A 21,588-nucleotide genomic window follows, 5' to 3' on the forward strand; every position below is an offset into this window, starting at 1 on the left:
AGTTAAAGCCTTAATCTCCAGTATCTCAGAATGTGACCTAATTTGGAAATCGGGAAGCACTTAGTTACGATGAAGTCCATTAGGGTGATCCATGACCTTATAAAAAGGGGATGTTTGGGTGCCGAGATAGACATGCAGACAGGGAAGGCGCTGGGAAGACACAGCGAGAAGGCCCAGGAGACGGGCTGGAACAGACCCTACCCACAGCCTCAGAGGGAACCAACCCTGCCCACACCTCGACCTGGGACTTCCAAGTTCCAGAACTCCTGTTTAAACCACTCGGCTCACGGTTCTTCGTTATGGCAGCCCCAATAAATGACAATTTCCATCTACAGATGATTTATTTTCCAGAATTACAATAAGGTGCCAATATTAAATGTACACTGGTTTCCTTTTATCTGATGGATATAACAGAGGAAGAATGAACAGAACACGCAGAAAAGAGACGAGAGCATAAAGTAGTAATTTGTTTTAAATGGCCACAGGGAAACTCATTATTAAAATGATCTAAGCAGAGAGAAAATATAGAGCATTTAAAGTTTTAGTTAATTTGAAGTAGATTTATCCAAAGAAAACTTTGCGTTTGTTGTTGTTGTTAGTTTAACAAGTAGTCTTCTTCGAGTAAGGTGGCTCACTGATTTTTCCTTAAATGTAAATTGACCTGGTGGAGAGAAGCAGGATCTCCATCTTTTGAAAAGAGCTAACTCTTTCCAGGGAGGCAGGGCTGGTGCAGGAGACGCAGAGCCCTTTGGACTCCCATCAAATCTGGATCAAGTTCCAGTTCTGCTTTGTACTAGCTGTGTGACCATCGATCAATGCATTACCTCTCTGAGCCTCAGTTTCCCTATACATGGGGTGGGGATACCAATCGTACCCACCCCACAGCCTTCCTGAGCATTAAATGAAACCATGCCTTTGGAAACTGTCAGGAGGGTGCTGAGCACAGGACAGGAATCTATTAAACTAAGTTTTACTCTTCTGTCAGTCAAATGAATAAATAAATGTCCAATCTGCCCTTGTTTGCAGTTCTTAAGAAACTTGCCCAGGATCACACAGCTACTAAATAAGAGAACCAGAAAGGGACCCAATCCTGTGTTTTCCGCTGCTAGTCCCGGGGACCTTCTGTGTGCTGCTGCGGGACTGAGGCTACATCAGACCCAGACCCTGCCCTCAAGGAGCTCACAGTCTAACGGAGGAGAAATGCAGATGCACACCTAACACCACTAGCAGGTGGTGCAGGAGCTATGCAGGAGGTGGGAGAGGCTGTGCAGGAGGTGTGCAGGAGGTGGGAGAGCATCATCACCTTTGGAAGGAAGGGATGGACTGGGAAGACTTCATGGGCACATGGCAGTTACCTAATAGTGCACACCCAAAGGGGCTCATCTGGCACACAGATTCATGAACTGCTGGATAGATGGATGGACAGGGGTGGACAGATGATGGGTGATAAAGGGTAGCTGGTTGGCTCCCTGTGGAGTCGCTGGATGGAAGGATGGACAAGCAGGTGGTAGGATGAATGAGACGGTGGAGTGTAGGTAGACACGTTGATGGATGGATGTGCAATCAAGTGGGTGGTACATGGGTGGACAGGCGGGTGGGTGGACGAGAAGGTGGACCGATGGGTAGTGGAGTGGCCGTGCTGAAGGACGGGTGGGTGAAGGTGTATGACTGGCTGTGCATTTTGGAGGGTGGGTGACTGTTGGAACCGGGATGGGTGGATGGGGCTGGTGGGGTTGGTGAGTAGATGAAGAGGAAGACTAGGGAATGAGGGAGCTGGTGACTCATACACATGGCTGCAGGATAACGTTAGAGGAGAACTGCAACATCATTGGTGCCCTGGCTTGAGGCCACTTACCGGGCTGCAGTGACCAGCAGCGGCGGGGCTGCGCGCGCTCTCCCCCGGGGCCCGGGCCCCCAGCGCCTGGCGAAGGCTCTGGTTTTGCTGGGCGAGGTCCTCCACCTGGGCCTGCAGGCCGATCTCCGACAGCTTGAGCTCGTAGATGCAGCAGCGCAGGTCCTCCAGCTGCCCGCGGAGCCGGCGCTCGGTGTCGCGCTGCCCCCGCAGCCTGCGCGCCGCCTCGGCCCGCTCCCGCTCCCGCTCCCGCTCCCGCTCCCGCTCGGCCTGCAGGGCGCGCAGCTCCGCGGCCTCCCCGGAGACGCCCCGGGCTCCGGCCGGGCCGGGAGGGCAGGGGCTGCCCGGGGCCGGGGCGTCCAGCTCGGCCAGCAGGAGGCCAGCCGCCCCGCACAGGCGCCGCACGTCCCGCTCCAGCCGCCGCACCTGCTCCCGCAGGCCGCGCTCCTGCTCGCGCACCAGGCCCAGCTGGCGCCGCTGCGTCCGCCGGCAGCGCTCCAGGGCCTCCGCCTGCCGCCCCAGCGCCTCGTCCTGGCGCCGCAGCCGCTCCCGCAGCCGCCGCAGCCGCCACCGCTGCCGCCGGGCCGCGCGCTCCTTCTCCAGGACCTGCAGGTTGGCGGTGGAGGAGGGCGTCAGGACGCGGCGCGGGCAACCACCGTGCTCTCACGGTCTTTATTGTAAACTTCCATATTGGGGGCATCAGGGTTTTGTTGTTTGTTTTTCTCGTGCATTAGTTTTAGAAATTAGACTATTGCATCCAATATTACTGATTTCATCACTGAGGGTTTTTTGGTGTCCCTGCAGATTTTGCAGAGGAGGAGTGCCTCCCTCGCTGCACCCCAGTAGGAGCCCTGCACACCAGGAGCTCCCTGGGGCCCTGGATGGAAACTGCCACTGCTGTCTGCCAGGAGAGCTTGCTGAAGACAGCACAGAGCACGTGTGGACAAGGGAAGCTGGGGGCGGCTCTGCAGGCTTTGGCTGACAGCTTGTTTTGGGGGGACGTGGAACAGATGAAGCTGGACTCTGATTCCCTGGGAAGAAAACTGCTCCCAATCATCCCATAATCAGCAATGCTCCATCCCCTGGGTTGGACAGCCTCTATCAACCCTCAGAATGACCACAGGTCACTACAGAAATGAGGTGATTTTGCATGCAAATGCTTAACTGGGAACAGTGACAACGGGCAAAACCGCCCTTCGGCAAATATCAGGTACAAAGGGCAGAGGAAACTCATCTGTGCGCTCCTACAAAACCTGCTCCCAAATGCGGACATCACTGGGGGGAGGTTCGGGCTTGTAGCTGGGTCAAGTGGTCACAGAGGGACCCTGAGCAAGCACCCCCACCGCTCTGAACTCGTGCCCTCCATCTGGAAGTGGGGTTTCCTGACAGGTCTTCCCAGGGGCATACAGATCACAGGACAAGCTAATAAGGACGTGTGTGTAGAAGAGGCCATAGTATCCCATAGGACTGCTGGCCCCGCGGTGCCTCTGAGCCCCCTGACAGCACTGTCCCGGCTCGCACCCTCATCCTCTGTCTCCCCAGTGCACTGGGAACAGGTGACTGTAGGGCTGTGGCTAATTCCCTTTGGAAATCCTGCATGGATACAGGGCATGGCCCAAAACATCTTGAGTGAAGTAGTTTCCATGGAGAGATCACATTGTTTGTGGCGGGATCACACACACCAGCACTGCATTTCACGTGACAGCTCCCCCGGGGACACTGACGAGGACGTGCTAGCGGAGCAGAGGACGAGCGGAACTGGGCTTCCCGCCCCTGCCGTTCAATGCAGAGGGGGAAATGCCACTTGCATGTCTCCCTGGCGCCTCAAAGATGAATTTCAATTTAAACGAGCTCCTTATCTTTCCGTGTCTGTCTCAGTTCATGCCTCAGTCAGGGCTTTCGAGCCGTTTTGACTGCTCCCCACACTGAGAAACACACTTCCACCCCGTGCCCCCTTGCATGCGCCGGGTACCACTGAAACAGAAGCTTCACCAAACAGCACTCCTTGTACACATAATGCCCTTTCTTATTTCCTAGTTCATGCCGGTTTAAAAAAAATGCTGGTTGCAACACGGACCACAAGCGGGAGTCCACCTGCAGTTTGACAGTCGCTGCTGGGCTGTACGGTGCATGGCAGGGGCTCCGAGAGCCACACGCGGTTGTCCTGGAAGCCTGTCACTTCTGCCTCTGCAGTATTCCCGAAGTGTGCCCTACCTCCACCCTTCATCATCGCCCCTGGAATATTTCAATAAAGGCTAATATTTACAAAAGCAGCTGGTGTCGGATACGGTTACCGCTGTGAGTGTTTTACACATACTCACTCACTTGGCCCACATAACAACCCAAGACGGTTGGTACTGTTATCATTCCCAGTTCACGGATGAGGAAACCGAGGCCCAGAGAGGTTACATCACTTGCCCCAGGTCACACAGCCAGGGAGCGGCATGGCCAGGTTTGGCACCAGGTGTCTGCCTCCCAAGTCCACCTCCTTAACCACCCACTGCTTGTCCAGAGCACTAACTTGTCCTCCTGACTCTACCATCTCTTTCTCTCTCTCTTTCTCTCTGTCTCCCCCCGCCACCCCTGCAATTAGAATAATTTCTCCAGAACCCTGTCTTGAGCCTCTCCTGCTAAAGTTCCCTAAAGCTTGCTCCTCATTGCAGTCAATATTTGGACCACACCGTGGTCCTGGCAACCTGGCCTCTCTGGAGGCTTCCTCCCTCGCCAATGCCCTCTCTGTGCCCAGACCTTCTGCTCTGGCCCCAACATGTCCCCCCACACTCCTGTGCCTATACGTAGGCTGTTATGCACACCTCGTGTGCTTTTCTTTTCTTCCAAGGACCAACTGGAGCGCCCCCTCCCCCCACCAACTCCAAGGACACACACTGTGCCTGCACCTTCCCCCTGGCACCTGGCATCGAATTTGGAAGTTACATGTCTCCTATCCATGTTTCCACCTGCATGCCAGCTCCTGAGAGCAGAGACCTTACGTCAGTCCTCAGCTTGTCCAAGAGCCACAGAAATGAACCTCTGACCAAAGCTCCCAGTGATTACATGGCTCCTGCAGGTCACCCAGTGCTTCACCAGCTCCCCGTTCCCCCCAGCGGATCCCAGCCAGAACCCTGGTGAGGAGGGCAGGGCGGAATGGGGATCACATTTTACGGACAGGGCAGCTGAGGCCCGGAGAAACCATGTGACCTTGCCCTGGACCTCACAGCCCCTGCCTGCACCGTTGGAATCAGGACCCCTCGAAGTCCCCTGGCTGGGCTCTCCCAGCATCCCCACCACCCACCACTGTCTTTGCTCAATGCACCTGCTGCCTCCTCCCAGCACAGGGGGCCATCCTGCTAGGTCAAGAAACAAGTACTGGAAAGAAGAGGGAAAGTTGTACCTGGCTGGCAAGCTCCCCCTGCAGGGCTTGCAGCTTCTCCTGGGCCCGGACAGCAGCGCTCTGTTCCTGCTTCACACGGGCGCTCAGCTGGTCCACCTTGTGCAGCAGTTGTCTCTCCGACAGCTCCAGCTCCTGGATTCTGCAGCATTGAAGCAGGAAGATGCTTACTCAGGATGTAGTAAACGTGGCCTAAGATTTTCACCAACACCAACCTTTTCTTTTTTTGGTCATTTGGCCAAATTGACATTCTGACCAAATCACATTGTGAAACATTCATACATATTTAAGATGATTTAGAATACTTCAGAAATGTCTATCCAGTAATAATGCACCATGCATCAGGAATCTTCAGAGTGTTTTCATCCCTAAACCAGTAATCCCAAATTCACCAAAGAAGGGCTGAGCCAGAGCCACGCGGCCTAAGAGCTTTATCTGTCTTGTTTCAATCAATCCTCATATTACCAGCCTGCAGGTGAGTTCCCTTATGCCTACTCCACACACAGGAAAACTGATGATCAGAGAGGCCAGGCAACTTGTCCAAGGTCACACAGCATTGTAGAGCCCAGGTGGTCTTACTCCCAAACTCAGACTTTTAACCCTATGTCCATTGCCTCCCATTTGAACTACACTCCTTCCAATCTCTTCTAAGAAAATGAAATTCAGAAAACATGTTTCTGCAACTGAAATCATTAATCTTTGTATTACTTACAGAAGAGAAAAGGTGGAAACGGCCTACTAGTTAGGGACGGCTAAGCCACGTGAAGCTTTTTCTTATTATCCTGGGGAAAGGTGGAGGAGCTTGTATCACATAGCAAGCAATACGGAGGCTCAAAGTGAGCCCTGACCACAGCTACATTGAAAGGAGACTCGCCCAAGAATGTAGGGAAGCCTGAAGGAACAGTCTGGTCCCACTGGGACAGGTGCCACCCCAAAGACTTGCCTGTCTCCTGTTTGTACCTGGTTCCAAGTCCCCTCCATGTGCCAGTCTTACCTCTATAATGAAAAACCAGGAAACACACGGAAAATGCATTCACAGCCTACAGGGGCAAGCTCTGCACACCTTCACTCCCCTGCCCAAGCCCACTAGGGTGTCCTGATCCTTCAAGACACCCTCTGCCTCCCTGGGAGAGGACCCAACTCTGCTTCCCGACTCTGCTACCGACCCACCATGAGGCTTAACTGCATTGGCTCCCCACCCCGATCCATAGTCTCCTTATCTGTAAAACAGAGGCAGTTGTGCCTCTGCTCCAAGTGTTAATGTGGAGATTGGATGAAACGTTGCATTAGGACCAATAATTAAATCAAGAGTCCCCTCTCCTGCTCTGCTTCTGAGGCCCTGGGAAAGGCTTGTGCAGGTGACAGAGGGAGTATGCCCCTTATGATCAAGTTCCTTCCAAGCTGAACCGAGGAGTGGCCCCAGGTTAATCAGTCAGAGTCAGGCTAAGCACCTGCTTGCTTATAAAATATGGTGACATCTGAAAGGGACAAGGAAAGCCTCTCTTTTCAGTTTTTGAGATCAACCTGCAAGCGCTAAATATGAAACAACATTTAATTCTGACAGTATCTTTATACTTGAAGCAGAAATGACTAATCGTCGTGGCAGATCAAATGTTGGCCCCCAAATATATCCAGGCTCTAATCCCTGGCACCCACGAATGTTGCATAAAATGCAAGAGACTGTGGATGTGGTTTAGTTAAAGACCTGAAGATGGGGGGATGCCCCGGACCGCCTGGGTGGGCCCTGCCTGCTGTCACAGGTGTCCTTAGGATGGGGAGGCAGAGGGAGATTTGACAGCAGGTGGAGGCCAAGGGAGCCCTGGAGCAAGATGTGACCCTGCTGGCTCTGCAGGTGGAGGCAGGGACAGGGAACCAAGGAATGCAACTGTCCCTGCTGGAAAAGACAAGGAAACAGATTCCCCTACAGCCTCTGGAGAGGGCACAGCCCTCCCGAAAGCCTTGGCTTTACCCCTGGGATGTTGCTTTAGGGCTTCAGCCTCCAGCACCGTCAGACGACGTACATGTGTTGCTTTAAGGCTCCAAGTCTGCAGTATTTTGTCCTAGCAGCCCTCAGGAGCTAGCACTAGCACGCTCACAAATAGGAAACAGACGATGAGGTGCCGTTTTTCACGGATTAACGACCTGTTAAACAAATACTATTATGCAGTGCTGCAGAGTGCTAGGAAACCTGGAGACCCCCGTCCAGGGCAGCAGGAGATATGGGCGGCTGCCATTACCCCCCATGTGGGCCACCTGGGTTCAAGTTCCAGCCCCCCCCAATACGGCTGGATGCATGGGTGACTGTGGAGACGTCACTTAACTGTACTGTGCCTTCATTTACCCATCTGTAAACTGAGGATAATGCTACCACCTGATTTTTGGTATTGTTTTAAGGATCATACATCTGAAAATTTAAACAAACATGTAAGCAGTGCCTGGATCAGAATAAATACTCAACGAGTGTATAGCTACTGATAATTTTGTGGCATTCGGGTTGCAGGTGAATATGCATTATTGATAAGGTAATGAGGATGGAAGTGGGTTTTCTTTCTCAAATTTCTAACTATACTGTTTATTATTTTTATAATACTTTTAAAAATATTTTAATTTATTTCTTGCAGAGAGAGAGAGAGAGAGAGAGCAGGGGCGAGGAGGAGCAGAGGGACAGAGAAACTCAAGCAGACTCTATGCAGAGCATAGAGCCCCACATGGGGCTCGATCTCACGCCCCTGAGATCACAACCTGAGCTGAAACCAAGAGTCAGACATTTAACCGCCTGAGCCACCAGGTACTCCTATAATAAATGCTTCTACATTTTAATTTTTTCATCAAAGCGAAGGCCAGTGTACACTACCAACCTTTACCATACCCTAGGGAGATGACACCCATGGTGAAATTAACCCATCACGCATCCAAACCCTGCTCAGCTACTAGTGACCCTGGGTCACATCATTCATCTTCTCCACCTCAGCTCCACCTCACACAGGTGGGGTGACCCACCTCCCAATAACAGAGGTCACAGCCCACATTTCCCCACGGGGGGTCCAGGATGCCCCCTCCAGAGTGGCCTCACCCCGGGGCCCCAGCCACAGAGGCCCCCTCCCCTCCATCACTCACAGTATCCCCAGGGCTCTCCTTGCATAGAGGGGTCTCCTTTGGTAGAGGTTTCCCAGCATTTCCCCCGGGGCCCAAGGACTTTCTGGTTTTCACCGCCAACCTCTCCGGAGAAAGACTGGAATCCACAACCATGTGTGGGTTACACTGCAGCTCTCTCCAGTGCTGGGGCCCTATCTTTGCTGGTTCTCAACCACCCCCTCCCTCCCCCAGGATTTACGTTATGGGCTGATTTGTGTCCCCTCAAACTCATTATGTTGAAATCCTAACCTCTAGCACCTCAGAATGACTGTTATTTGGAGGCGGGGCCTTTACAAAGGTAGTTGAGTTAAAGTGAGGTCATCTGGCTGCCTCGGATCCAATCTGAGTGGGGTCCTTATAAGAGGAGGGGATCAGGATGCAGACACACAAAGAGGGAAGACCGTGTGAGGACACCGGGAGAAGACGCCATCCACATGCCACTGAGAGCAGCCTCGGGAGGAACCAATCCTGCCCGTCCTTGACCGTCCTGGACTGTAAGCCTCCAGGACCGTGAGATGGTACCTTTCTATAAGTCCCCAGGCTGTGGTACTTTGCTAGAGCAGCCTGAGCAAACCAACACAACTTAGCCCGTGACTCTGGGTGGGCCAGTGCAGGGTGTAGGATGAGAGAGCCATGAATGAGTGAATGAACGAATGATCACAGAAGTAACAAAACAATTTTTCTGATATGTGAATTTCTTCATGTAAAAAGTTCTACAAAGAGGAAAGAAGATAAAAGCACATGTAAATACATATTTAATGACTTGCCTTTATTAAAATGAAGGAACATACAAGAAGATGGTGAGGTCTCAGATGAATCCAAGACGCTGGGCTACTGAGATGGTGGTAAACCTGTTGGGATGGACCCCAGCCACTACCGTCCTGCATTTCCGTGCTGGGTTTCTCCCCTGATATGCACGCAGGGCCCCACCTCACTCTGCTGGCCTCGGTATTAGATAACGGTCAGGAAAGATCACGGGCTTTGAGAAGGACCCGGGTTCACATCCCAACCTCTGGACCACATTGGCTCTACCAGGAAAACAGAGCCCCGGCTGGGAAGGTCAGCAGTGAGAACAAGTGCAGAGAGTCTGCTATGAAGATGACGGAAGAGCTAAAAGGCCAGGCAGAGAGGAGAGGCAACCCAGAGATGAGCAACTGCCAGGTGCCACTCCTGCCCCTGCGGATGGAGGGACACGCGGGGAGGAGGAGGCGGTGATACTGGGCCCAGGAGTCAGGAAGACAGAGGAGGGACCCAAAAGCATGGCTGGGTCGCTGTGGGATGTCACCCAAAGCAGGAGAGGGGGAAGTACCCTGGCCTCTCCCTTTCCCCTCCCTCCAGTCTCTCCCATTGGGTGGCTGGGCCCCTAGGAAAGCCCGAGCGCAGGAGCCTGGGGAGCCGTGTGGGCTCAGCCCCCCGACACTCAGAACACAGGGTGGGACGGGGAGGAACCAGAGCTGGGGCCGCCCCTGGAGTCCGAGTCTTCAGCCCCAGGAGCCACCCGACACACCGATCTAGCACGATCGGGACCCAGGATTTGTTAAACGCACAAGAAGAGGTCCCCACGCCCTACTTACCTGCTCCTCAGCCCGGACTCGGACATCACGTACTTGTCCACGGCGGCCAGCAGCTTCTGCTCCGAGGATTCCAGCTGCTTCCTGAGCGTGCCTGGGTCCGCGCCTGGGCTTCGGGCTTCCTGCTCCCCACCGCTGTCTTCTACCTCCTGGAACACCCAGGACGTGTCGATCTTCACATCAACGTTCATGACATCAAACCCATCGCTGCTGGGGGCTCTGACAACGTAGCTGAAATTTTTCTCGGTCCGTCCTTTAGCTGTGGGCTCCATCCTGTACGGAGGTCACGGGTCAGGCCTTAATAACGTTAAGTGGATTTGCAACATTGACTTTCTGGAGATTTCGAGATGGCTGCAGGGCCTTCAGATTGTGCCGAATACCCTTGGAGGAGGGCAAGAACAGGTGAATTATTCGTGAGCGGGCCTTGGGTTTCATTCACACGCGTCATACGATACGAACCAACGCCTCTCGGTTTACAAGCTGGCACGTCAGAACTCACCCAGAGCAAGAAGCCGCCGCAGGAAAGCCACCTGGGATTAAATGCATAATGATGCTCACAGAAAGGTAAAATGAGATTTCCAGGCAGAGCCATCAGAAATATAAATTCTTGGTGGTGCTGCTCCCTTCCACCTCCTCTATGAGCGAGTGAAGCTCTGTGCCTCCTCTCTGGGGACAGCAAACAATTGGGGACCGAGAGCTCACCCGGCGGAGGGGACGCGTGCTAGTGCTGCCCTGGGCGGATCGCCTGCGATCTCGGCCACGTCACCCTAGCTGGTCCAACTGTGCCGTAACCCTAGGACGTGGACGTTATCGTACCTATTTTGTAGTTGGTGAGACAGAGGTTCCAGAAGGTGGAGGAGCTTGTCCAGGCCTCACATATAGGAAGGGCCAGAGTCAGGATTCAAACCCAGGTCTAAATCCAAAACCCAGAGAAGTGACAAATGGATGTACCAGGACCCCGACAGGAGAAAACATGTCCTGCTGGGGTGGGCGGGCAGGGGGAGCCAGGGCCTGCAGGGACGCAGAATGGTGGACTTCAGCTGGCAGAGGCGGGCACAGGAGGCTCCCAGCCTGGGGCAGCCTTGGGGTCCCCGGCCCTCAGAAGTGTTGGGACACATGGAGGGAGTGGCCGGGCCTGTGGGTGCTCGGAGGGGGAAGGAGGAAGGAGAACAGAAGGTGGCTTGGGGCCCTGAGCTCCGGGGCAAAGGCTTTGGCATCTCTCTGTGGCCGGTGGGGTGTCCTGGGAGTTTGGGGGGCAGGGAGGGCCCGGCCAGGCATTGCTTTGAGGACAGAGGTGACGAGGAGGCCGCTGGCCATGGAGGAGGAGCCACTGTGCTCAGTCTGCTGCAGAGCCGCACAAGGTTAGTAGAAGTTAAAAATACCAGGCTTACCGGCCCCTGTTAAAGCAAGAACTTTAGAAAACTTGTAAGTTCCTTGTCATCTCTTTGAAACACACGTAACACTTTTTCAAAGCTAGATAAACCTTTTGCCAGCTCTCTGACCCAGGGATGTCTTTCCGAAGGGCCATCTGGGAACCATCTCTTTAGAATGGAAACATCCAAGGAAACAGAATCCTGTCTCCCAGACCCTGGGGGACACGAGGGACCTAGCTTCAGGGGAGCCTGGACCCACACCCCAAAGCCACCCTGTCATAAAAGATGAGAAGAGTTTCATTCTCCTTTGTATAAAAAAATAAAATAAGGGACGCCTGGGTGGGCTCAGTGGTAGAGCGTCTGACTTCGGCCCAGGGTGTGATCCTGGAGACCTGGGATCGAGTCCAGCATTAGGCTCCCTGCATGGGGCCTGCTTCCCCCTCTACGTACATCTCTGCCTCTGTGTGTGTGTGTGTTTCTCATGAATAAATAAATAAAATCTTGAAAAAATAAATAAATAAGATAAAAATTCAGAGGGAGACAATCCATAAAAGACTCTTAACTCTAGGAAACAAACTGAGGGTCGTCGGAGGGGAGGTGGGTGAGGGGATGGGGTAACCGGGTGATGGGCATGAAGGAGGGCAGATGATGGGATGAGCACTGGGTGTTATATGCAACTGATGAATCACTAAATTCTACCTCTGAAACTAATAAAAACAAACCCCCAAATTAACGAACACCGAGGGTCACCCAATGGCGAGGTGAATTTAGGGTGACCTACGTGTAACAGCTGGTGCTGTCGAGTCCTCTTATTGGAGAACTGATTACTATTATCCTGAGGACATGTACAGAGTGGATTGTATCTGCTTGGCTGAAAAGGAGTGAGATTTCTTTCTGTCTCGGCAAATCTCTGAGCAGAGCACCTGTGATGCACATCACGTTCTGGTTTGATGCTCATTCAAGAATTAACACACTTTCTTTCTTGTTTACCTCTATGGAGGGGTTTTCCAGGTTGGGACAAGATTTTGTTTTTAATTATATTGCTTTAGCAGTGGCCAGCATGCTGGGGTGACCCACAGGGCTTGCAACAGACTCGGAGTGGCCAGAGGCAGTGGGGTGGGGTGTTGGCTGAAAGGGGATATAGTGGGGCAACCTGGACCTCAGGCTCCAGGGCCACACTGCCTGGGGTTGAATCTCATCTCTATTCTCAGATAGCATTCTGGGCCAATTACCTAACTGCTGGGCGTAGTCTTGGGGGGTAGGGTGGGGTAGGGCATCTTTTGGGGTCTGCAGAAGCCCTGCAGAGCTCTCAGACAACCTCAGGGAGGAGCACCCCAAATTGTCAGGCCTCTAGCAGGTTCTGGTTAAATGTGAGAAAACAGGCAAAAACAAACATGTCATTGCTTGTACTGGGACCATCAGGCAGGATTCCACGGGTCACCAACTGGCTACGGAAGGTGAGGGAAAAGCAAAAGCCAGAGACCTTGAGACTCTCAGCCACAGGACGGAAGGATGGGGAAGAAAAGGGGGGGAGGAGTGGCCGGTGGGAGGAATGATAATCAGTTTGCTCAGATAGGTGTTGAGCTCATGCTAAAGCACAGCGTGCATCTCTCCAAGGTAACCCTGACATGGGGCAGGTGTACACGCCCAGGGCACCTGCACCTGCAGCTAGCTCCTTGCACAGGGTCTCAAACAGTGCTGGGTGCATCAGTAAACCTCGGGCCTTTCTGATGAGCTAACGCCAGCAGCATCAGCACAGCACACCCACCCACCCCTTTTGCATTTTACAGAAGTCCAGGTTGGGGATGACTGGGTGGCTCATGGTTGAGCATCTGCCTTCGGCTCTGGTCGTGATCCCAGGGTCCTGGGATCAAGTCCTGCATCGGGCTCCCTGCATGGAGCCTGCTTCTCCCTCTGCCTGTGTCTCTCAGAGAGAGAGAGAGAGAGAGAGGCAGAGACAGAGTGAAGTAGGGCTGGCAGTCAAGTCCTCACGCTGCAGACAGACTCGCTCATCCCGGCTTGCCTGGGACTGGTCCCATCTTAAAACTGGAAATCCCACATCCCAGACAAATGAGGATGGCTTGTCACCCGGCATGGCTGGCCTCCTGGCCCTCAACGCCACTGGAACAGCAGCGACAGGACACAGGCGTGACCCCTGGACTTCTCTGCCCAGCTCCTCAGGGGTTGTCACTGGCCACAGAGGAGCCAGGAATTAGGGCTTGTGTCAAGTGCCAGGAACTTGACAGGGCTCTCCCTTCATCCTCACATTCAGGATGTGAGGAGGGTGGTGGTAAAGGGGTGGACCCAACCCTTCTCCTTCCTGCCTGAGACACTGACCTGAGGTTCAGCTGTTCTTGTAGCTCTGCTGCCCTGGGAACCGCACCACGTGGAACCTCGGCTGTGCTACTAGGCCACAACACCCACAACAATCATGAGGGCTATATACCCCCTCCTGGGAGCAGAGGGTTGTGGATGAAGTCCAGGGACGCGTCCAGTAGGCCACCAGGGTTGGGAGGTCCCCTGAGTACAACGGCTCTTGGAACCGGCCTGTCCCTGGCAGGGACTTTGGAAACAATGTCCAGGACTTTCACAGATACTGGAGACTTTGGGTTTCTGAGCCAGGGCCACTCCCATACCTGCTCGTGTGGGTCTCATTCCCTTGCACCTGAGCTGTCTCAGAGAATGGGCTCCTGGTCCCCCATGGGTTGGATGGTCTCCTTTGCCGACGAGTCCCACCGAGGGAGCCGTGGCTGCTGTCCGCTCCATCTCCTGCCAGTACCCGGGAGTCCTGCAGGTCTAACTGCCTAGTTATGCCCAAGGAGACGCGAAGTGAGGTGTTGCATGGGAAACATCACCCCCATCCCACCGAGAAGAAATCAAGATTCAGAGCAGCAAGTCCTTGGCCAGTGTCCGTTGCAGGAGACGGGCCAGGCTGGGAGCAGACCCACATGGGCCTGACTTCAGAGCCAACACTATTCCTGTCCTTTTGTCTGAGTGGGAGAGCTGAGCAAACAGAAGGACAGGCCCAGGAGGGCCTGAGGGCCACACTCCTGGATGCTCCTGCAACGGGGAGACAATAGACACTCGGTGTCAAGAAATGCTTCCCAGAGACCCGTGTGCACCCGCCGGACTTCTGTCTCTTGGGTTAGCAAAGCAGTGGCTCTGTGCCTGCTTGGGCCCCGGGGAAAGCCGACGGGCGTTCATGTGCACTCCCTGCGTGGTTGCACACTCCCATCCCCACCCGGATGCCCAGATGCCTGTCTTCAAACAAAGACATCAATTCCTTCACATTTGGATACCAAATGATGGCAAGTCGGAGGGGCTGGTGTGGCAGGTGCTTTGGGTTTAGATTTCAAAACAGAATGGTCACTTCCCAGCTGTCTTGGTGTGCGTTTTCATAGACCCCCACCCAGTTCTTCGGTTTGGCTTGGGCGCCCCTCTCCAGCTGGCTGGGGCTCCCCTCTGCACCCACTGCAACCTCCTTCTCCATCCTTGGCTTTGCCCTTCTGAGAACATTCAGCTCCTCTGCTGGGCTCCTCCTCCACGGGTCCCCTCAGCAGCCTGAGTCTCAGTCACTTGTTTTCTCCAAAGGTTCTTCTTACTAGAAATCTCAGGATTGTTCTCCCCATCCAGCAAACACAGAGCAGCAGGCCTTCCCGTCCATGGCATCAGCCTGTCCCTCTTCTAGGGTGGTAGTCCTCTCCTTCACATCCACCACCTTTGGTTTCACTTTATCCATCCTAATTCCACATGTCTTCTTCTAGAAGTTTAGTGGAGAAGGGTCACGTGGGCAGGGGCTTCTTCTGGAGACGCTCACCCGCCGACCCCACTCACCCTAGAATAAGAACAGCAGCTACATCCCAAAGTCACTTCCTTCTTAAGGGCTCCTTCCGGGGTGGACTCTCACCAGCTCCTGCCTGCCCCCTCCTTGACTGCCCTACTCTGTCTTCTAGGAGGTCCCATTCAGGGGCCAGTCTGCCGGATGTCAGGAAGGGCTCCCTCCTCCACGACTGTGAGAGAGCGGCCCTGGTGTCAGAGCATTGCAGGAGGCTCCTCAGAACCCTCCACTTCCAGCATTTTCCCTTGGTAGTGCCTTGCAAATTACAGCCAAGATGCAAGACAGCCCAGGAATGGTGTAATCGGGGACCGTGTCCACCTTCTCAGTCCTCATTCCACATGACCCAGGGACAGTCATGCTCTGGGACTTCCACTGTGTCACACCCACCAGAGTGATGGAGATGTGGCTTCTTTCACGGAAATCTGAGGTCCTTGGATCTGCCCTCCACAGTGGGTGAGTCGTCAGCTCCTCATCAGAGTTCTGCTCTCTCTCGCTCTTTCTCCCTCGTCGCCACCTGCCGAATCAGCTGCACAGGGATCTGAAGGGTTTTGTTGACCAGGGCTTGATTTGGGTTCAGATCACAGGGACATTTGCGAGTCACTCCGGCTGACAGATTCTGGGATACACGGAGCACTGTTCATGGAGACATATGTACAGAGGTCTGCCCAGCCGGACACACCACCGTGGCCAGGGGAGGCATGCAGTGCAGGGACGAGGATTCTGGCCTGGCCCCTGGCAGCGCAGTGGCTCTCCAGTGACTCAGTTTCTAGTAATTGCACTTAGTTTCCTGGTGTTCAGGTCTCTGCCCCTGGGGCTGTGAGGCCAGAGTGGGGACTCCGATGGGCCCCGAGCTTGACAGGTCCCCCACCATCTCTGGGGCTCCTGCAGCTCGGCCCAGCCAGGACCCAGCCAGAGACCCAAAAGTCCTCCTTATCAAGGACATGTGAATTCCGTTTTCAATCTCTGGCTTGAAGTAGCTTGTTTTGCTGTTGGGTTTTGGTTTGAGTGGGGTTAGGGTTGTCGTAGGGATTCAATTTATTCTGTAAGCTCTTTTTCTATCCTGTGAGATTATAAAATAATGTGAAATGCTGTAAGAATCAAGGGTTAAAGTGGTCGGAGAGGCCCCTGGCTTACCTGCCCCACCTGCCCCCCATGGCTGTCCCAAACTCTCCAACTGAGCCCACTGAGGGAACTTCCCCAACAATGTAGGGAAAGAGAAAACAGAACTCAGATGGCCTGTCCTCCAGTACCTACCCCGACCCCCCGTGGCTACCCCCACTCCCCATCTGATCAGACCTGGGATCATTCCTTTACTCACTACACAAACACTGCTCTGCTCCGCTATTACTCATTTGGACCACGTGCCAGGCACTGCCCCCAGCCTTAAGACACAGAAAATACAAGCAAAGCCCTTGCATTCAGGGGCCAGGCTCAGGGCTTCCATGAGGACACAAGGGAGGGAAAGAACCATCAGCAGAGCTCGGCCTGGGGGTCAGGACAGCTAGGCACCCCCAGAGCTCAAAGGGCTCTCAGCCAGTGCTGGATTCAGGGGCAGAACTGTAGCTCCTAGGGGCCCTGGCAGACTGTCCCCCTCTCACCCCAGCCTCAAGGTGGGTGCTCAGAGCAAAGAGAGTGGGGAAGGACAGGATGCCCAAGCAGGAACTCGGGTGAGAGCTGGGTCCTAGAGGTGCAAAGGGCCGAGCAGGACCAGCTGTCCCGGGTGGCTTCTGTCCAAGGTCCCTGAACACAGCACAGGTATCAGAACCAGGCACAGGTTCAGGGCTGGGGGCGGGTGGGGCACAGGGTGCTGGAGGCTCTTCACTCAGGCTTTCTGGGTATTTTATATGCAGGTCATGGGCTTGCATGTCAGCCTCTTCTTCTGAAGACCCCTGACCCCAGAAACCGCTCTGATCTGGTCCACAGGCAGTAGAAAGCACCAGAAACTAATGCCAAAATAGAAAGAAACTTTGGAAAAAACTACACACACCCCCTCTTTTGAAGAAGAACTACAGCAGGGTGGCAACCAGGTCCCCACTGCCCCTTCTTCTTCCCAAAGAGCTCCCCCAACCTACCTCCCTGGGGTGGGACTGGCCCGCGACCCCTGGTCGTCCCCATCCCCACCCTCGGCCCAGGGAGCCACAAGGCTGAGCGACCTGCCACAGGCCACCTTCCACGGAGCCTCCTCGCTCAAGGAATGTTATGGTCAGAAATGGGAGAAATTGTCCTTTTCAGACAACCATCATTTTTATCTGTGAAATCAAAAGGATACCAACCCGAGTTCTTTGCTCACTGAAGTCATCAAGGCCACAGAATGAATGCTAGTGAGAAAAACAAAAAAAGGAACAAAAACTATAAAATAAGACCAAAAGAAAATGGGGGGGGGGGAGAAAAGAAAAGAAAAGAAAAGAAGATGTAAGATATGTAGTATGGGATTCAGTGACACATTTCACAAGAACTACTGTACCCGGTTCAAGTTCAGAAGGAGGGCCGGAAAGTGAGCAGACCTGGGCAGCGGACCTCATGGGGAGCCCACCCTCAGGAAGTCCTCTGTACCCCCCAACTACTCTCCCCAAACCCCTGGCTTGATTCAGACAAACCAGGATGTTTTTGCTGCTGAGGTGTGGCTTTCCTGTAGACCTTGGTAGGACACATTACAGAGGAAGGACCCTCCGATGGTTGCAACCTGGGGCTCCCACCAAAGCCCAGGCATGGTGTGTGGACAGGGACCAGGCGGGGTCCCCCCAGGCCACAGATGCCCCAGACCCACCTGCCCAGGAGCAGAAGCCCTCCCCCAGCACCATCCCTGCCAGGGCCCTCTCTCCCAAGAGACCATTATTTAAAATCTTTGGTGTCATTCAATTAGTCCGCTTTAAAAATAAAAAAAATAGGGAGAAAAAAAGGCCTTAAAAGGAAGGAAAAATTATACAGCTAGTTTGAAAGTAGACTTCTCTTTCTGAACTGAATTCACGACTTGCTTTGCTCCACAAGAATTATTGCTCATCAGTAGAACCTGTCGGAGCATCATCTGGGGCTTTTGAAAGTCATTCTTTCCCCCCTTTTGCCTCCAAAATGCGGTAATAACTCCCCTAATGTATTGATTGAAAAATTAAAATCCAAACAGACAGCCACCAACTTTTATACAAGTTTTAGAATCACTGGAGGTTGGAGCCAGACGGCGCCTATGTGGAGTCATCTAGAGCTCTCATTTCTCACATGGAGAAACTGGGGCCCAGGTGGGGGGGCAGGGACTTGCCAAGAGCACCCGGTGGGGAGTAGCAAGGAAGGGGTCCTGGCCACTGACATGAGCCACGGGTAATGTGGCTGCAGCCCCTTCCCACTAGTGGCCGCAGGGAAATGATGCTGATTCGAGTGCATCTGTCGTTTCTCGTCCTACTGGCCCGACCAGGAGTCCGCCTGCTGTTTGCCAGCCTCGGCCACTCCTTTGGGACAAAAGGAGCCAGGCCAACCCACACAGGCTCGCTTTGAGGAAAGAGTAAAACAGAGGGAGAGAGGAGCTTCACACGTAGCCCAGTGTGCTTCCTCACTAAAATGCCGCCGGCCTTATTTCCTGTGGGTGCCTTCCCACCTTTAAAAACTTTAAATCAGCAAGACCACTATGGCGTGTTTTGAGTCTCTTTGCTGCCTTTTCTTGCTCTGCGACCCACTGTGCCAACTCAGGCCCTAAAGCCCAGTTGGGGGTCTAAGAAGCAGAACCAGCCTGGTGGTCCATGGACCTCTTCTGGGCCAGGGGTTCAGAACGTCACACCCCGACGCTCATGGAATCCTCACAACCATCCCAGAAGAGGGGAGAGATGTGAGCCCCCAGGCCCAGGCAGAGGGGTAAATCCCCCAGGGTCCCAGGGCCCCCCTGGAGCAAAGCCCAGACACACCTGCCTGCAAAGTCAGGTTATCCCTGGAGACTCTTGGGTGGAATTATACTTGGGACTCCTTCGGGACCTCAGAATAACCCCATAAGGTTGCAGGGTGGGCATCTGGCAGACAGAGACACTAGAAATCTGCTTAAACCAGCATCCCCCAGGGGTTCCCAGGTTCTCTGGCATGAGAACCGGCCTCAATGTCTGGGTCAAGCCTATGGCCGTGACCCTCTGCTGCCCCGGGGGGACGTGCCGGTTGTGCGGCCAGAGGCAAGGAGACTCTACATGGAGAAGGGATGATGCTGGAGGGTGACTCCTGCTTCCTCTCATCCTCTAGGGAGACAAAGCAGAAGAAGCTTCTAAACTGGCATCATCTGAAGAGCTGCCTGTCTCTTTGGGCTTGATCCCCTCCGGGGAGGGGCTGTTTCCCCATTTTTAGATATCTGCCCTGAGATCTGCCCTCTGGGGACTTCTGGGACTCTGGGACTTTGTGGAGGTGGGGGGAGGGGGAAGAGTTGCCTTCCTCTCTCCCAAGACCCGCCTCAGGCAACTGAAACCCACAGATGCCCTTTCTTCCTCTTCCTCTTCCTCCTCCTGGGGTGACCAAGGTTCAGGCAGGGATCCCCTCCTGGGTCACACTGTCCCCGCCGACCCCCGGCCAGGGCTGGAGCCTTCGTGTGGCTCCCACTGTGATCTTACCCTGTGACACAGAATGTGCAATTACAGGTTTTGCTCTACTCGTCTATACTCGTTTGGCAAACACGTGAGATGCCCTATTCCATGGTGGGAACTGTCTTGGATACATTGATGCATACAAGCTGGTCCCTGAGCTCAAGGACTCCATGGTCACAGGGTGAATGTGCAGGAGGGGGGCAGGGCCCGACAGAGATGCCACACTCGTGGTTCTGAGTGGCACTCGTTTGTCTGCCCGGACCAAGGAGACGTTCCGGACGGGCTGAGCGGGTGGCTGTGGCACCCAGGAGACCAGCTACCCCTTCTCAGCTATAGGATCAGGATCCAGTGTCTGAATCTATCTCAGGCCCAGCCTCTTCACCCATAAAGTGATACTAACACAAAGAGACAAACAGGCCAGGTGTCAGCATGTGGCAGGCCAACCTTGCTTCCCGCTGGGAGAGGAGAAAGACGCCCAAGAACACGTAACTGGTTTTGGCACAGAGCGCAGAGGAGTCATCTAAGGTGAAGAGGTCTGGGGGTACCAACCAAGGTCCTTGCTGGTGACATCACCAACCTAGTAGGCCCAACCTCACTTATCACTCCAGAGAGGGTCACCTTGTCCTTCCTAGGTCAGGTTTAGAGGAAGGTCTTTGGTGGAAAAAAATAAAGGCACCCCACCCCCATTCCACACACACACAAAGTGGGCCCCAAACTGAACTTTTCTTCCCTGGAAAAGCATTGGAAGGAGCTACTTATTGCATAGATGTGCCCGCCTTGGGGGGACGGGGCAGAGAAGGGCGGCGGGAGGCAGAGCCTGTTCTTGCACTACAGAAATGGCAGTGCAGAAGGAAACAGCCCCGTGATGACCGGTCACAGAAAGAAGCCCCAGGGGCGGGGGCGGGGGGCAGGGCACCCACCTACCTTTTCTTCAAGCTCCTTCAGATGTCTCTTCTGGATCTCCAGCTTAGCCTCCAATTCTCGGATTCTCTGAAACACACGACCTCTTGCATCAGAAAAGGTAAAACCTCCAGGTTCAAAACCTCTTTACGCTTTATCATGGTGTAGCATACAAGCAGAGAAGCATGCGAGGACGAGCGGGCAGCGTGCCTGGCTTTGTGCGTGTGCAGGGCTGTACCCCCACCGCCCGAATCCAGATAGAGGACCAGCACCGGGAGGCTCCTTGGGCCCCCGACCTCTGCCACTGAAGGCTGGTTTTGCCTGTTCTTGAGGTGCATGGACATGGAATCACGGTGTGCACTCTTGAGGCAGGATCTCTTTAAAACAGAAGCATCGCGCCTGGACCAAGATACAGAGGCGCCCGGTGCAGGCTAGTGAAGATCATGGGTTTGAAGTGGCACCAGGGGATGCACTTGTGCAAGACCCACCTAGCTGGACCCGGGGAGCTGGGGCAGAGGAACCGAGTCTGGGCAGTGCCTCTGCTGCCACATGCACCCCAGCCCCTTAGAAGCCCAATGAGCACAGGTGCTAGGATGGCCAAGCGTCTCGGTTTGCTCATGACATTTCTGGTTTTGCAACTGAACGTCAGAGATCCCAGGAGACTCCCCCCCACCCCCTGCCCACCCCTGCCGAGTCCTGGGAACCAGGAACAGCTGGTCACCCTGCCTGATGCCCCCTGGGGCGCTCATCCTCCCTCCGTGGTTTACCAGCCCATTCCTTCCAGCTCCACGCAGTGTCTCACCCAGGGGGACACTTTCACAGATTGTCACATGCCCAAGGGTCACCCCTCAGAGTGCTGACCGCTGCTCGGCCAGCTGCAGCCTTGCCAGGCCTGAATGTAGAGGGAGAGCTCACTCTTGGCAAGGGTGCTCAGGCTGCAGGGCGGGTGATCCAGGGCAGGCCGCACTAGCACGCAGACCCTTA

At 54.2% G+C, this 21,588-nt stretch overlaps 2 protein-coding genes across 8 annotated transcripts in view; both read right to left on the reverse strand.

Annotated features, from left to right (window-relative positions):
* The window catches only part of C2H4orf50 (chromosome 2 C4orf50 homolog), a 113,137-nt gene extending 99,043 nt beyond the window's left edge, over positions 1 to 14,094 (reverse strand). For 5 of the 7 annotated variants that reach the window (XM_077878689.1, XM_077878692.1, XM_077878688.1 and 2 more), the window contains exons 1-4: positions 13,657 to 13,798; positions 9,950 to 10,327; positions 5,244 to 5,382; positions 1,856 to 2,458 (exon numbers count right to left, since the gene is read on the reverse strand). In XM_077878689.1, coding sequence (XP_077734815.1) covers positions 1,856 to 2,458; positions 5,244 to 5,382; positions 9,950 to 10,218 — 1,011 coding nt within the window. In that variant the 5' untranslated portion in view covers positions 10,219 to 10,327; positions 13,657 to 13,798. Of the gene's footprint in view, positions 1 to 1,855; positions 2,459 to 5,243; positions 5,383 to 9,949; positions 10,328 to 13,656; positions 13,799 to 13,955 lie in introns of those variants that run through there. The other 2 variants (XM_077878690.1, XM_077878710.1) reach the window with 2 other exon arrangements.
* A 1,999-nt stretch (positions 14,095 to 16,093) lies between these two features.
* Positions 16,094 to 21,588, reverse strand: part of JAKMIP1 (janus kinase and microtubule interacting protein 1) — a 140,568-nt gene continuing 135,073 nt past the window's right edge. The window contains exons 21-23 of the mRNA XM_077878720.1: positions 20,629 to 20,694; positions 17,431 to 17,506; positions 16,094 to 16,217 (exon numbers count right to left, since the gene is read on the reverse strand). Coding sequence (XP_077734846.1) covers positions 17,456 to 17,506; positions 20,629 to 20,694 — 117 coding nt within the window. The 3' untranslated portion in view covers positions 16,094 to 16,217; positions 17,431 to 17,455. The remainder of the gene's footprint in view (positions 16,218 to 17,430; positions 17,507 to 20,628; positions 20,695 to 21,588) is intronic.

This window comes from Canis aureus, chromosome 2, assembly GCF_053574225.1.
Source record: "Canis aureus isolate CA01 chromosome 2, VMU_Caureus_v.1.0, whole genome shotgun sequence".
In the NCBI taxonomy this organism is placed as follows: Eukaryota; Metazoa; Chordata; class Mammalia; order Carnivora; family Canidae; genus Canis; species Canis aureus.